The 15,356-nt window shown below is 41.3% G+C and overlaps 1 protein-coding gene across 34 annotated transcripts in view; it reads left to right on the forward strand.

The window, feature by feature from the left end:
- Positions 1-15,356, forward strand: part of MGA (MAX dimerization protein MGA) — a 164,664-nt gene that overhangs the window by 61,497 nt on the left and 87,811 nt on the right. For 21 of the 34 annotated variants that reach the window (XM_057306241.1, XM_057306251.1, XM_026479953.4 and 18 more), the window contains exons 1-2: positions 594-737; positions 8,084-9,214. In XM_057306241.1, the coding sequence (XP_057162224.1) occupies positions 8,151-9,214 (1,064 nt within the window). In that variant the 5' untranslated portion in view covers positions 594-737; positions 8,084-8,150. Of the gene's footprint in view, positions 1-593; positions 5,619-8,083; positions 9,215-15,356 lie in introns of those variants that run through there. The other 13 variants (XM_057306243.1, XM_057306259.1, XM_057306240.1 and 10 more) reach the window with 7 other exon arrangements.

Below are 15,356 nucleotides of genomic sequence, written 5' to 3' on the forward strand. Positions count from 1 at the left end.
CAAGTTAGTGGCAGCTCTTCTTCCCTTCCTACTTGGTAGTGGAGTTTTCGGTCTCCTTCCTACATTCCTGGTGTTCTTCGATCGTGGATTTTGCACACTCGACCACCCGTTCCTCAGAGTTTTTTCTTCAAGGTTTTCCGACGGTCTGGCGCTATCAAAACCCACAGCACCGTAGGGAGGAAGATCGCGGATTCATTTGACGAGCTTGTGAAGCCCCCGAGGCTGTGGAGCCAGATGTGGGTGGGACTGGGTGCGGCAGGGGCGGGGCCGCTAAGGAGCCCGAGGGAAACGGTGGAGGGCACAGTTGAGAAAGCCCGCGGGCAAAGGTTTCACAGTTTTCACGAAGCCTTCGTGTGCGAGGCTGAGGGAATTGGGGTGCCTTCTTCCGCTCTCAACGTTCTTGATTCTGGAAGCTTCATTAGGCTTTTATCAGTTTCTTGGACCCGGAAAAGCAGCGGCTTGAGCTCCAGGGGCGGGTCCCAAGGGTCTTGTCGCTGCTCCGGGGCCGTTTGGCCTCCTGGTGTTGGGGGAGGGGCGAGGGAGGCGCTGCTCGCGCCTCCTTTTGCGCTTGCGCGGCGGGCTCTGAGCGGGTAGGAGCGCGTGCGCGGTGACGTGGACGTCCGGTGCGCGCGCAGGCTCTTCAGCTGGAGCGGACACACGGTCTGCGAACCGAACAGAATAACCCGCCCCCAGCGGGATGTGAAGGACTCCGGGTGAGGCCGACCACGCCCCGCACGGTAACTCTCGGGCCTGGGTGGAGGGCGTCGCTTTAGTACTGGCCCGATTGGAGTTTTTTGAGAGTTTGAAGCGCTTGCGGATTTGAACAGCGTGAGAAGCGTTCCGCTGTGCGATCTTCGCACGCCCGGGCCAGGCCGGGCCTTGCGCGGGGCTGCCTTTGGCGCGCGCCTGTGGCCCCCTGAGCGAGGCTGCGCATGTCACCTCGCGCGCGTCCCCGGCCTCACTTCCGCGTCGCGCAGCGATCTGACTGGGAACATCGACGCCAGAGAGAGAAGCCACGAGGCGGGCGGGGTGAGAAGCGCCCTTGGCGCGGCCCTGCCCTCGCGTGCGTGGGGTGCCGCACCGCATGGTACGATCCGCGTGATGACTTTCAGCGCCGCGCGGGGCTTTAGGTCGAGAGCTGTGCTTGTACGCTTTGCATTTTAGAGCTCAGGGCTCGGGGTTCCAAAACTGAGGGAAACGGTGCTGACGTCGCTTTTTAAGGAGCTGTGTGTAGCGTTTTGACACCTGTGTAAACGTCCTTTTACCATGTAATTTCCGGGCAAGTTGTTTGAGGCAGGACCGCGCGTGAGTTTAATAAAGAAGGAGGGCGAGGAAGTGAGCCGTACAGGAGTGGGAACTTGGTAAACAAAGGACCGGTGGCTAGTAAGTGCAGAAATGAGGGCGGGGAAAACAGGTGGGAAGAGCAGGTGTTATTTTCTTTTTCCCTCTGTGGCCAGCCTTTGGCTAGTTCTCTGGGAGGTTTCCCGCGTCTGTGAAATTGTCAAGTAGGTCTCTGCTCTCAGTGGTAGGTCGGTCTGGGATATAACTAAATCTATTCGAGCACCAGTAACCAAAGTTGAGGGATCTATGTGCGAAGAGTGTGGAGAAGTTAGAGATCGTTTCAGACTGGGCTGAGAGTGGAAAATGGTAATGTCTTGCTGTGAAGATTTTTGCTTTGGTTTTGGAACCCTGGGGGTGCCTCCTCCTGGGGAGGGTGCGAGCCGGGATGGGTGAAGGAGGTCTTAAAGGAGGGGTGACTGATGGCAGAACAACGTGAGTGACCAAAGTACAGCTTTCTCGGAGAGAAGACCACTCTCAGGGTTCGCGTCGCCGGAGCAAACACGTGGATCAAGGGAACTCTCGAGCCCACCCGCGCGGCCCCAGTGGGTGTTGTGAAGGTTCTCAGGCTTCTGCCGCGTAATCCCTGGCAAACACTGCCTGCTGTCCCTCTTCTTTTAGGGCGCGACGCCGCGGCTAGGCTGCAGGGAAAGTGCCTGGAGGCGGCGTGACGACTGCTGGGAAGGGGGCTGGCCCGAGAGGGCAGGGTGGCTGGTTCTGTAGTCTCCACGGTAACAGAATGCGACTGGATCCCGCCGAGCATTCGGCAGGTTCCGGCCGGCGGCACGTGATCTGTCGGGACTCCTCTTCTCCGGAAGAGCTTTCCTTGCGGCATTTTTTCACGTGGTTGTCGGCCAGCTAGCCTCTGCATTTAAAAAGCGGTGATTTTGGGGCCTTGATAGTCGACGGCGACTGCTCTTCCAGGGCTCCAGCTGGAACTAGCGGGAGGCCTTTTCACTTACAAGGGTATGGGATCAGTGCTCGTGCTTCTTGCTTCCGAATGATTATGTTTCCAGCGGTTGTGTGGTAGAGCGGGTTGAGTTCATCTAACAAAAAACACATGCTTAGGACTTGAGGAAATTCAGTGCCCTGGGTACTTTGCCATACTTGTTCTAGGGTAGAGTGGCTGTTTGATTACTGTCCGTTTCTGCCATAAAAATTAGTTCTTCACATTCTGCTTTTATGCAACTGCTGGGACCTGAGAGCTTGCTTATCCCAAGTTGTAGTTAATGGACCATTCCTAGGAATAAAAAATGCTCCTGGTGTCAGTATTAATTAGTGGTATCTGGGAAGAGAAGCGATGGGGCGTAATGTCTTAGGCAAATGCAGTTTTGTGCCTTAAAACCTAATGTATTTCAGGTGGTATTTTGCGATTTACTTTACAGGATTGTGGTGATTATAAAATGTGATTATAAAATACTTTGTTCGATCCAAAGTAAGTGCTTACTAATAGGTCGCAACTATCACTTAATTATTAAAATCAACATGATTAAGAATCGATGGTTGGCTGTTTTACTGTTTCTGCCACCGTTTTGCTGTCATGTTTTCTGATTATATCCGAATTCTGTTTTTTTTCAAAGATTTTTAATTAATTTATTTAATTGACAGAGAATTGGCGCACAAGCAGGGGGAGGGGCAGAGGGAGAGGGAGGAGCAGGCTCCCCGGAGCAGGGAGCCCAGACTGGGGGCTTGATCCCAGAACCCCGGGATCATGACCTGAGCCGAAGGCAGACGCTTAACGACAGAGCCACCCAGGCGCTCCCCAAATTCTGTTTTTGAGATTCTTTGGATTTCTGGGCCCATTGTATATTGGTAAATAACGATATTAGAATGAACCCGTTCTCTTACAATTTGTGTTTCAGAAACTTAATTTAACTTAAACCGTATTTTTGTAGTGAGTGTTTATTTTTATTTTTTGTAGTGAATGATTATGTTAGGGAACAAACTAACATCTTGGTGCCTACCATACAGTAATGCATTTATTGTCTGAAAGGTTATGGTTATTTTTAGCAACTTTGAAAGCATTCAGAATAGGTTGACCAGCATTTGAATATTTTGTGTTTTTAAAGTAATGTTATTTTGATTGGGCGCCTTTTTGGAGGGGGAAGTGGAGGGGCAGGGAGCAGTACATGAATCATTGTATTAGGTAACTACCTAGTAAACTAACTGGTGTATTTTGTAAGTTGTGTGAGGGTCATGGCTTTAGTAGTTAAACATTTCCCAAAGAGGTCATTGGTGAAAAGACATTTAGAATAAGGACTCTGAAATTGTAACAGTTTATGGCACTTGCCACATTATTTATCTGAGAACAGCATTCTCTCTCAAAGCCTGTGTGTGTGTGTGTGTGTGTGTGTGTGTGTTCTGATGGGACTTTTTTGGAATGTCAGATCCACTACCTAAACTTACTTCCTTGGCTCATTATTGTAGTTACATAGGTAAATACTTGATACTCAAAAGCTGAACTGAGATTTTTAAAATGTTGAGCTGTAAGTGTACCAAAAACTGTGGTCTTCTTAAAGCTTTTAGAGAGCCAAACTTAAGGTATTTTTAGAATCTTGCTGGGAATAGATTTATTTCTTCATGAGTAACCTAACCCTTCCTAAAGTACATTTGATTTTTGTAATTGGTTAAAGCCTTAGACTTTCGAGTATTATTTGTGTGTCTGAAGTAGCTGAATAGTTGAATATCCTGTTATTTTAAGATCCTATATAGATCCCAGAAGTGTAGGCATGCTTATAGTAGACCCTGTGCTTGAAGATTGGTATGGAATAAGAACTCAATTTCTTGTTTCTATACTAGTTGCAGTATATAGTTCAAGAAATAGAGATTGTTTTGGTCATAAATTAGGTTTTTGGTTTTATGCATTTTCATCAACTCATGGAATAGTTTGGTGGGTTTTTAAAAAAAAGACCTTACACAAATCATAAGTCTGAAAGTTCTTTTTCCTGTCTTCATACACATTTTTACATTGTTTTTATATTATCTGTGCAGAGTTCAAATACAGCAGGCTGACTTTTCTGCACTTAATTTTTTTGTTCAGGCAAAAAGAAAAATTTGAAATGTGTGTATGAAGTTAGCATAAAATTTACTCAGTGCATTCTGTAACACTGAATGGGATTTCTATCAGTTTAATCTTTGACATTTCATAGATTTTTAAGAGCACTTTATATTTTGGGGGGTGTGTGCAGAGGAAGAGGAAGAATCTTAGGCAGGCTCTGTTTCACAAACAGATTCTTTTTTTTTTTTTAAAGATTTTATTTATTTGACAGAGATAGAGACAGCCAGCGAGAGAGGGAACACAAGCAGGGGGAGTGGGAGAGGAAGAAGCAGGCTCATAGCGGAGGAGCCTGATGTGGGGCTCGATCCGAGATCGCCGGGATCACGCCCTGAGCCGAAGGCAGACGCCTGACCGCTGTGCCACCCAGGCGCCCCTCACAAACAGATTCTGACCTGAGCTGAAATCAAGAGTCAGATGCTTAATGGACTGAGCCACCCAGGTTCCCCTTAAGAGTGGTTTTTAAAGCATTTGTTAAAATTTCTTTGTCCTGGTTTCACTTGTAATCTGAAAAATAAGATTTTTTTTTTTTAAGATTTTATTTATTTATTTGACAGAGATAGAGACAGCCAGTGAGAGAGGGAACACAAGCAGGGGGAGTGGGAGAGGAAGAAGCAGGCTCATAGCGGAGGAGCCTGATGTGGGGCTCGATCCCGCAACGCCGGGATCACACCCTGAGCCGAAGGCAGACGCATAACCGCTGTGCCACCCAGGCGCCCCTAAAAATAAGATTTTAATATTATAGAAGATAATGTTTAAGAAATTTTGAATCCTTTATTCATAGGTTTGGAATATCTAAAATTTTTTTCAGGTAGTTGTTTGCCACCTTAGTTCTATTTAAGTGTACTTAAAAAGAATGTTTTACATAATTCCTTGCAAAAATAGTTGGTGGTTTGTGAGAAAAACTTTGAAATTTGTACAGGATTTTGCATTGAGTTATATATGCCATTGTATAGGTATTTTTGTGAACTCTCTAAGCTTTACTATTTTTACAGTTACCTTAATTTTGATTTTTTAAAAAATATTTTATTTATTTGAGAGAGAGAGAGCAGTCAAGAGAGAGCACAAGCAAGGAGAGCGGCAGGTAGACGAGAGGGAGAAGCAGGCTCCCGGCTGAGCAGAGAGCTCGATGTGGGGCTTGATCCCAGGACCCTGACATCATGACCTGAGCGGAGGGCAGATGCTTAACCAACAGAGCCACCCAGGTGCCCCTTAATTTTGATTTGTAAGTCTGTTTAAATTTTGCTTTATCAATCTCTGATAGGCATTGCCTAAACTTGTTAGTTTTAGGAAATAAGCTTAATTGCCTTAAGCCTGAAGAAGCTTTTGGAAAGAATCACCCTAAATTTTATCTCTTAAAAATAAGCTTCAAATTGGAGAAGAGATTTTTTTTTTTTTGAATCTTTCCTGGGTATTAGTGCTTTAGTGTAAGGAAGTGGGTTTCTATTTTTATGTCTAGCCATAATAGGAAACAGTAGCCAACCTTATTTTAAAGTCTTGACTTTTAAAATATCTATTATCCTCAAGCTAATTGTGAATATTTTAAATTTTAGAGCTTTGTTTGGTCATGTGGTCAGTTCTCTAAGAAGAGGTAAAGTTCAGATCATATGATTTTGCTGCTTGTCAGTAACCCTGATGAAAGATAAAATTAGACTTTTTAATTAAAATGAGGAGAACCAATAAAAGACGGATTTGATTAATCAAAATTACTGACCCATTTAAACAGGAGTAGTGATGTAGCATCTTCCTTTTTGTGTAGAAGCTAATTGGAGATAACTTTATATCTTGTAGAATATTTAGGTAATTTAGCACATCAGTTAAATATAACAACCTGAGATTTCTTTATAACTTTTTATTGAGATATAAGTCACATAACAAAAATTTACCATTTTAGGGGTGCCTGGGTAGCGCAGTCATTAAGCGTCTGCCTTTGGCTCAGGGCGTGATCCCGTCGTTCCGGGATCGAGTCCCGCATCGGGCTCCTCCACTGGGAGTCTGCTTCTTCCTCTCCCTCTCCCCTGCTGTGTTCCCTCTCTCGCTGGCTGTCTCTGTCACATAAATAAATAAAATCTTTAAAAAAAATTACCATTTTAAAGAGTACATTTCACTGGTTTTAGTTCCTGAACATTTCTGTCACCCCCAAAAGAAATCCCCTCCATACCCATTAGCAGTTATCCTAGTTATCCCTCTCTCCTTCCCCTCGCAACCACTAATCTACTTTCTGTCTCTACAGATTTGCTTATTTTGGACATTACATATAAATGAAATCATATAATATATGTGGGATTTTTCATTATAACTTTAAAAAATTAACCAATTTTAACCTTTTCCTGAGTAGGTTGTATATTCACAAGATAAAAAATGTAGAACGTGTTTTTCCCATCCTCCCAGTTTTCCCTTGATACAGCCAACACTACTAGTTCTTTTCCTATATTTATAAATAGTCTATATATGTCAGGCAAATACATATATATTCTTTTCTTTGGTTTTTTGTTTTTATAAAGAAGTGTAGCATAATCTACCTCTCTTTGGAATATTTTGCCCTTAATATATCTTGTAAAGTATGAGTCCATACTCTATTTTAGCTGCAGAATATTCCATTCTATGGATGTAGCAGCATTTAACCAGTCTTTCTTGATGGATTCTCCCACACCCCCAAAGTCTTTTGCTATTATACAGGGAAATAGAGGGAAGAATCTTGTATGCATCACTTATCATGGATGTGTGTCTGTGCGTGCATGTACATATTTAAGATAAGGTCTTAGAAGAACTGATGTTTTATAGGGTATATGCATTTGTACTTTTGATACTTTCATGTTCTCTATCATAGATATTCTGTTGTTTTATAGTCTCAGCATCTTGTTAGAAGAGAATGCTGGTTGACTTAAAACCTTTCCAACACCTCAACCAAATTTTGATTTTTGCTGGAGTGATAGGGTAAAAAACAGTGTCAAGATGCTTTTAATTTGCATTTCTCTTCTTCTGATGTTATGTACATTTTCATAGGTGTTTGCTTTTCCTATCTTTTAATCCATTTTTTGATACAGTACAGTACAGCAAATATATTTTCTTATTTAGGTTTTTCTTAGTTTTTCTCTACTGTGGGAGCACTGTATGTAATACCTATAGCATACAAAATATATTAATCAACTGTTGATATTATGGTAAGGCTTGCATCAGCAGTACACTCTGAGTAATTAAGTGTTTGAGGAGTCAAAAATTACATGTGGATTTTCACCTGCGTGTTCAGATAGGGGAGGTCGATGGTTGTAATAACCCCTGAGTTGTTCAAGGGTCAACTGTAATTGGATTAAAATGAGATATCTATCTATCTATCTATCTATCTATCTATCTATCTATGAGAGAGAATGCAGGGGGAGGGGCAGAGGGAGAGAGAGAATCCCAAGCAATCTGACTCGGGGCTCGATCTCACAACCCTGAGATCATGACCTGAGCTGAAATCAAAAATCGGCTGCTTAACTGACTGAGCCACCCAGGCGCCCCTCAAGTGAATTTTAAAAAATTAATTAAATATTTTGGAGTGAATATCCTTATAGCGATGAGAGAAAGGTAGAAGCAAAGTCTTCAAAGAGTTGAGGAGTATAGTTTGGGGTAACATAATCATTCTTGTATTTATAACAAAACAAGCATTCACCTGATTAAAAGGGTTTTGTTTGTTTTTTGTTGCAGGCTGGGAGGGCTACTGTGACTATGTGGTGACTACAGTTCTCTTACGACTGAGTTTCCCATTGGAATCATGGAGGAGAAACAGCAGATTATATTGGCTAATCAGGATGGCGGAACAGTGGCAGGAGCAGCACCTACCTTTTTTGTCATCCTAAAACAGCCAGGAAATGGCAAAACTGATCAAGGAATTTTGGTTACTAATCGGGATGCCTGTGCTTTGGCTAGCAGTGTGTCATCACCAGGAAAATCTAAAGGGAAGATTTGTCTTCCAGCTGATTGTACTGTGGGAGGAATCACTGTCACCCTGGATAACAATAGTATGTGGAATGAATTTTATCATCGAAGCACAGAGATGATTCTGACCAAGCAGGGAAGACGCATGTTTCCATACTGTCGTTACTGGATAACAGGTTTAGATTCAAATATGAAGTATATCCTTGTCATGGATATATCTCCTGTGGATAACCATCGTTATAAGTGGAATGGTCGCTGGTGGGAACCGAGTGGGAAGGCTGAGCCCCATGTGTTGGGGAGGGTTTTTATTCATCCAGAATCTCCTTCCACAGGTCATTATTGGATGCATCAACCAGTATCTTTCTATAAACTCAAACTTACCAACAATACACTGGACCAAGAAGGGCATATCATCTTGCACTCAATGCATCGGTACCTGCCGAGGCTTCATTTGGTGCCTGCAGAAAAGGCTACTGAAGTGATACAATTAAATGGCCCTGGTGTCCACACTTTTACCTTTCCACAGACCGAATTCTTTGCAGTAACAGCTTACCAGAACATTCAGATTACCCAGCTGAAAATAGATTACAATCCATTTGCTAAAGGCTTCAGGGATGATGGGCTGAATAGTAAGCCCCAGAGGGATGGAAAGCAAAAGAACAGCTCTGACCAGGAAGGGAATAGTGTTCCCAGTTCTCCTGGTCAGCGGGTCCGTCTTACAGAAGGTGAGGGGTCAGAGATACAGCTAACTGATTCAGATCCCTTATTGAGGGGTCATGAAACGTCAGGCAAGTGTTTGGAGAAGCCTTCTCTTAGTATAAAACGGGACTTTCTTGGTTTCATGGATATTGATTCAGCCCTTGGTGAAGTTCCTCAGTTGAAACAAGAGGTTTCTGAAAGGTAGGTAATAGCCTTTCTGTTCTTAGAGGTAAAAGGAAGATTTTGGATTTAATATATTGGTTGTGTGGACTACTGATCTGAGATACTGATAAATGTAAGCCACTATGAAATATACCACAGTCGCTTTTACATTTTGTGAAGTGACAGTTCATTTTTTTGTAATGAATAGGAGTTGGGTTTAGGATTTAGAATTGTAGGCAAATTAGATGGTTTTTCAGGATGGGGACCTTTTGCTCATTTAGATTTATAGTTTTAGCGTTTTTAGGCTTAGGATTTTGTTGATCAGGCATGACTGTTCCTTGGTAATATATATAGAGAGAACTCTTGATTAATTGGGGAAGGGAAAAGAAAATACTTTCATATCGTAACTGAAACAAATGAGGCACAGAAGGGATTCAAAGTAAACATATCTATTTAAGAATTTAATGCCCTGTGGACAGTTAATATCCACAGGTTGACTAAAAAATAAGCTGAAAATTCTTACATGTTGAGATAGCATGATGTGTTGTTGTCTTTTTTATTTGATCTTGTGTGACTTATTTTTTAATCAGAGACTTAGTTTTTTTAGAGTAGTTTTAGGTTCACAGCTAAATTGAGAGGAAGGTGTAGAGATTTCCCACGTACTCTCTGCTACCACATGTGCATTGCATCCCCTACTATCCACACCCCTCCCAAGAGTAATATGTTAGTTACAATTTATAAACCATTGACACATCATAATCATATAAAGTCTATAGATTACCTTAGGGCTCATTTTTAATGTTTTATATTTTATGAGTTTGGACAAATACGTAATGATCTGTATATACCATTATAGTATCACACAGTATTTTCATTGCTTAAAAATCCTCTGCTCTGTTAATCCTTCCCTTCCTCCCCAACCTCTGGCAACTTCTGATCTTTTTATTGTCTCTATAGCTTTGCCTTGTCCAGAACGTCATAGAGTTGGAATCATACTATATGTAACCTTTTCACATTGACGACTTTCGCCTAGTAATAGGTATTCAAGTCTCCTTCATGTCTTCTCATGGCTTGGTAGCACATTTCTTTTTAGTGCCAAATAATACTCCATTGTCTGGATGTACCAGTCTATTTATCCATTCACCTATTAAAGGGCATCTTGGTTGCTTTCAAGTTTTGGCAATTATGAATAAAGCTTCTATAAACATTCATGTTCAAGTTTTCAGATTGAGTAGATACCAAGGAGCATGATTGCTAAATCATATGGTAGGAGTATGTTTAGATTGGTAAAACATTTCCAAACTGTTTTTCAAAGTGGCTGTGCTATTTTGCATTCTAAGCAGTAGTGAATGAGAATTCCTGTTGCTCTAATCTCCTTGCCAGCATTTGATGTTGTCAGTTTTCTGGGTTTTGGCAATTCTAATAGGTGTATATTATTATCTCATTATGTTAATTTGTAATTCTCTGATGACATGCAATGGAGACCATCTTTTTATACACTTAATTGCCATCTGTATATTTTCTTTGGTTTGGTGTCTGTTAAAGTCTGTGGTTCACATTTTTTCTTTTTTTTAAAGACTTTATATGTTTACTTGGCACATGAGTTGGGGGAGGTACAGAAGGAGAGGGATCCCTGAGAGAGAATCTCAAGCAGGCTCTGCTCTTAGGCACGGAGCCTGGAGCCTGATGTGGGGCTTGATCTCACAATCTTGAAATCATGACCTGAGCTGAAATCAAGAGTTGGCCCCTTAACTGACCGAGTCACTCACGCAATGGACCCTGTGGTTTTATTTTTATTTTTATTTTTTTAAAGATTTTATTTATTTATTCAACAGAGATAGAGACAGCCAGCGAGAGAGGGAACACAAGCAGGGGAAGTGGGAGAGGAAGAAGCAGGCTCATAGCGGAAGAGCCTGATGGTGGGGCTCGATCCCAGAACACCGGGATCACGCCCTGAGCCGAAGGCAGATGCTTAACCGCTGTGCTACCCAGGCGCCCCGGACCCTTTGGTTTTAAATTTAGATTTTTTTCTTAAGTTTTAAGAGGTTTTTTTTTTTTTTTTTTTTTTGGAATATTTTGGAAGAGCAGCCCTCTATCAGATGTGGCTTTTGCAGATTATTTTTTTTCAGTCTGTGGCTTCTCTCTCTTTCTCTTGATAACTGTCTTTCACAGAGCAGTTTATTTTTGTGAAGTTCAGCCTATCAGTTATTTCTTTCATGGATCTTGCCTTTGGTGGTGTATTTAAAAAGTCATTACCATATCTAAGGTCATGTAGGTTTCCTTCTGTGATCTCTTTTAGGAGTCTTAGAGTTTAGTGTTTTACATTGCAGTTCATCATCCATTTTGATCCATTTATTTTTTGTGAACGGTGGAAGGTTTTTGTCTAGATTCAGTTTTTTATATGTGGATGTCCAGTACCATTTGTTGAGAAGATGATCTTTGCTCTTTTGTATTGTCTTTGGCTCCTTTATCGAAGATCAGGTGACTGTATTTATGGGGGCCTATTTCTGGCCTCTCTAGTCTGTTCATTGACCTATTTGTCTGTTCTTTCACCATTACCACACTGTGTTGGTTACTTTAACTCTATAGTAAGCTTGAAGTTGGGAAGTGTCAGTCCTCCAACTTTGTACTTCTCACTCCTTCGGTATTGTGTTGGGTGTTGGCTGTTCTGGGTCTTTTCCTTCTTCATACAATCTTAGAATCAGTTTATCAGTATCCACAAATAGCTTGCTGGGATTTTGATTGTGGTTGCATTGACTCTATAGATCAAGTTGGGGAGAACTGCCAGCTTGGCGTGTCTGTCAATGAACATGGAATTTCTTTCCATTTATTTAGCTTTTATTTTTTACTTTTTTTTGGTTTTATTCAGATTCAAGTTAACATATGTTGTATTATTTTTGGGGTAGAATTTAGTGACTCATCAGTTGCATGTAACACGCAGTGCTCATTACATCAAGTGCCCTCCTTAGTACCCATCACCCAATTACCCCATCCCCCACCCACAACTCGTCCAGCAACCCTGTTTGTTTTCTGTAGTTAAGAGTTTCTTATGGTTTGCCTCCCGCTCTGTTTTTCTTATTTTATTTTTCTTTCTCTTGCCCTGTGTTCATCAGTTTTGTTTTTTAAATTCCACCTATGAGTGAAATCATATGGTATGTCTTTCTCTGACTTATTTCACTTAGCTTAATTTGCGCTTAGTTCCATCCATGTCGTTGTAAGTGGCAAGATTTCATTCTTTTTTATGACTGAGTAATAATCCATTCGTGTGTGTGTGTGTGTGTGTGTGTGTTTGCGCGCGCGCATATGTGTATGTATCACGTCGTCATCTGTTCAGCTCTTTCATTCTTTTATCTGAGTTTTATCATTTGCCTCATAGAGATCTTGTACTTTTTTTTTTTTTTTTTTTTTTTTTTTTGGTGGCTGGGTGTTTTGTTTTGTTTTTCCTTCTTCTTTTTTTTTGAGCTCTGTACCTGATGTGGGGCTTGAACACATGGCCCCGAGATCAAGAGTCGTATACTCTACTGACTAAGCCAGCCAGGTGCTCGATCTTCTACTACATAAATTTGTTAGATTTATACTTAGGCATTTCATTTTTGTGGGTGATAATGTACATAGTATTGTTTTTAACTTCCAGTTCTTTTTAACTTCAAATCTTTTTTTTTTTTTTTTTTAAAGATTTTATTTATTTATTCAACAGAGATAGAGACAGCCAGCGAGAGAGGGAACACAGCAGGGGGAGTGGGAGATGAAGAAGCAGGCTCATAGCGGAGGAGCCTGATGTGGGGCTCGATCCCAGAATGCCGGGATCACGCCCTGAGCCGAAGGCAGACGCTTAACCGCTGTGCCACCCAGGCGCCCCTTTAACTTCAAATCTATATGTTCACTGATGATATATAGGAAAGTGATTGACTTTTGTCTGTTAAGCTTACTTTCTGCAACCTTGCTATAATAGCTTATTAGTTCCAGAAGTTCTTTTGTCAACCTTCTGGATTTTCTACCTAGGTGATCCTGTCATTTGTGAACAAAAACAGTTTTATTTCTTTTTCCCCAACCAATCTGTATTCCTTTTATTTCCTTTTCTTGTTTTATTGTATTAACTAAGATTTCCAGTATGATGTTGAACAGGAGCATGAGAGGAGCCTTGTTCCTGATCTTACTGGGAAATCTTCTAGTTTCTTACTATTAAGTATGATGTTAGCTTTTGAGTGTTTCCTAGATATTCTCAGTCGAGTTGAGGAAATTCCCTTCTATTCTTAGTTTACTGAGTTTTTATCGTTAAGTGGATGGTGGATTTTGTCAGATGTTTTTCCTGACTCTTATTGATATAGTCATGTGATTTTTTTTTTTTCTTTTTAAGTCTGCTAATGTGATCGATAACATTAATTGGTTTTCGAATGTTGAAGCAGCATTGCATACCTGGGATAAATCCCATTTGGTCAAGATCTATAATTCATTTTATATGTTGTTGGATTCAGTTTGCTATTGTTTTGTTCAAGATTTTTGCATCTTTGTTCATCAGAGATGATGATTTGTCATTTTCTTGTAATGCGTTTGTCTGGTTTTGGAATTAGGGTAATGCTGGCTTCATAGAATGAGTTAGGAAGTATTCTCCCTACTTATATTTTCTGAAAGGTTGTAGAGAATTGATAAAATGGCTTTCTTAAATGTTGGGAAAATTCACCAGTGAACCTGTCTGGGCCTGGTGCTTTCTGTTTTGGAAGGTTATTAGTTATTGATTCAATTTCTTTAGTAGATACAGCCCTATTATGATTGCCTGTTTCCTTTGTGAGGTTTGGCAGTTTTTTTTTTTTTTAGGGAATTGGTCCATTTCATCTGGTTTGTCAAATTTATGGACAAAGAATTGTTGATAGTATTCCTTTATTATTTTCTTCTATTTAAAAAAAATTTATTTATTTGAGATAGAGGAGAGAGTGAGTACGAGAGGGCAGAGGGAGGGGGAGAAGCAGGCTCTCTGCTGAGCAGGGAGCCTGATGTGGGGCTCGATCCCAGGACCCCAGGATCGTAACCTGAGCCAAAGGCAGACGTTCAACTGACTGAGCCATCCAGGTGCCCCTCCTTTATTATTTTCTTGATGTCCATGGGATCTGTAGTGATATTCCCTCTGATACATTATCACATTATATACTTTTTTTTTAAAAGATTTTATTTGAGAGAAAGTACGTATATATGTGCGCATGGCATGTGCTAGCAGAAGGAGTAGATGGGGAGGGATTGGGATAAGCAGACTCTGCACTAAGAGCAGAGCCTGATGTGGGGCTCGATCCCAGGACCCTGAGATCATGACCTGAGGCCAAACCAAGAGTTGGACGCTTGATCTTTTGAGCCATGCAGGCACACCTACATATTTGATTAATTTGTGTCCTTTTTTTTTTTTTTTTTAAAGCCCGGCTAGAGGCTTATTGATTTTTTTTTTTTTTTTAAAGATACTGTTTTAAAGTAATCTCTGCACCCAGAGTGAGACTCAAACCCACAATCCCGAAATCAGAAGTCACCTGCTCTACCTACTGAGCAAGCCAGCTGCCCCTAGAGGCTTATTGATTTTATTGACCTTTTCAAAGTAGGAGCTTTTGGATATTTCTGTTCACTCAGGTCAGTTAGGCTCTGATAAAACCCTAGCAGGTTAGTCTCTGGTTAATTACTTTCTCTAGAGGTCAGGCCTTATTGTTAGGAACAGAGTGCTTCATCCTGCCCTGCCAGGTTTTTTGTTCTTTTTTCTTGTTTTTTCCTTCTTCCATGAGGGGATATCTACTGTGAGAACCTGGTCTAGCTCCTGGGGATAAAACTCATAAAAAGTGGGGAGCTCTTCTTTTCCAGTGGAGTTTTTAACTTTTAGACTTATTCACACTGAGCCTCTAGCAATTTGTCAGTTACAATTCAGGTTTTTCTACCCTGGCTGGCACTGGTTCCTGAGATGGTTTTTACTTGTTAGTCTCTGCTACACTAAAGCCGTGACCCCCTGTATTCACCTGTCTATCTCAGTAGACACTGTGTCTTCACCTCTCTTCACCTCTCTTACAGATCCAAGAAGAGTTGATTTTTCAGTGTGTTCAGCATTTTACTTGTTTAGGACATAGTGGCAACTTCCAAGCTTCTTACATGTGGAACTTGAAATCAGAAACTTGCCTTATTTGGAATGTTAGGACACAAGTGCGGCAGAACT

The sequence above is a fragment of the Ursus arctos genome, unplaced genomic scaffold (assembly GCF_023065955.2).
Source record: "Ursus arctos isolate Adak ecotype North America unplaced genomic scaffold, UrsArc2.0 scaffold_36, whole genome shotgun sequence".
Taxonomy (NCBI): Eukaryota; Metazoa; Chordata; class Mammalia; order Carnivora; family Ursidae; genus Ursus; species Ursus arctos.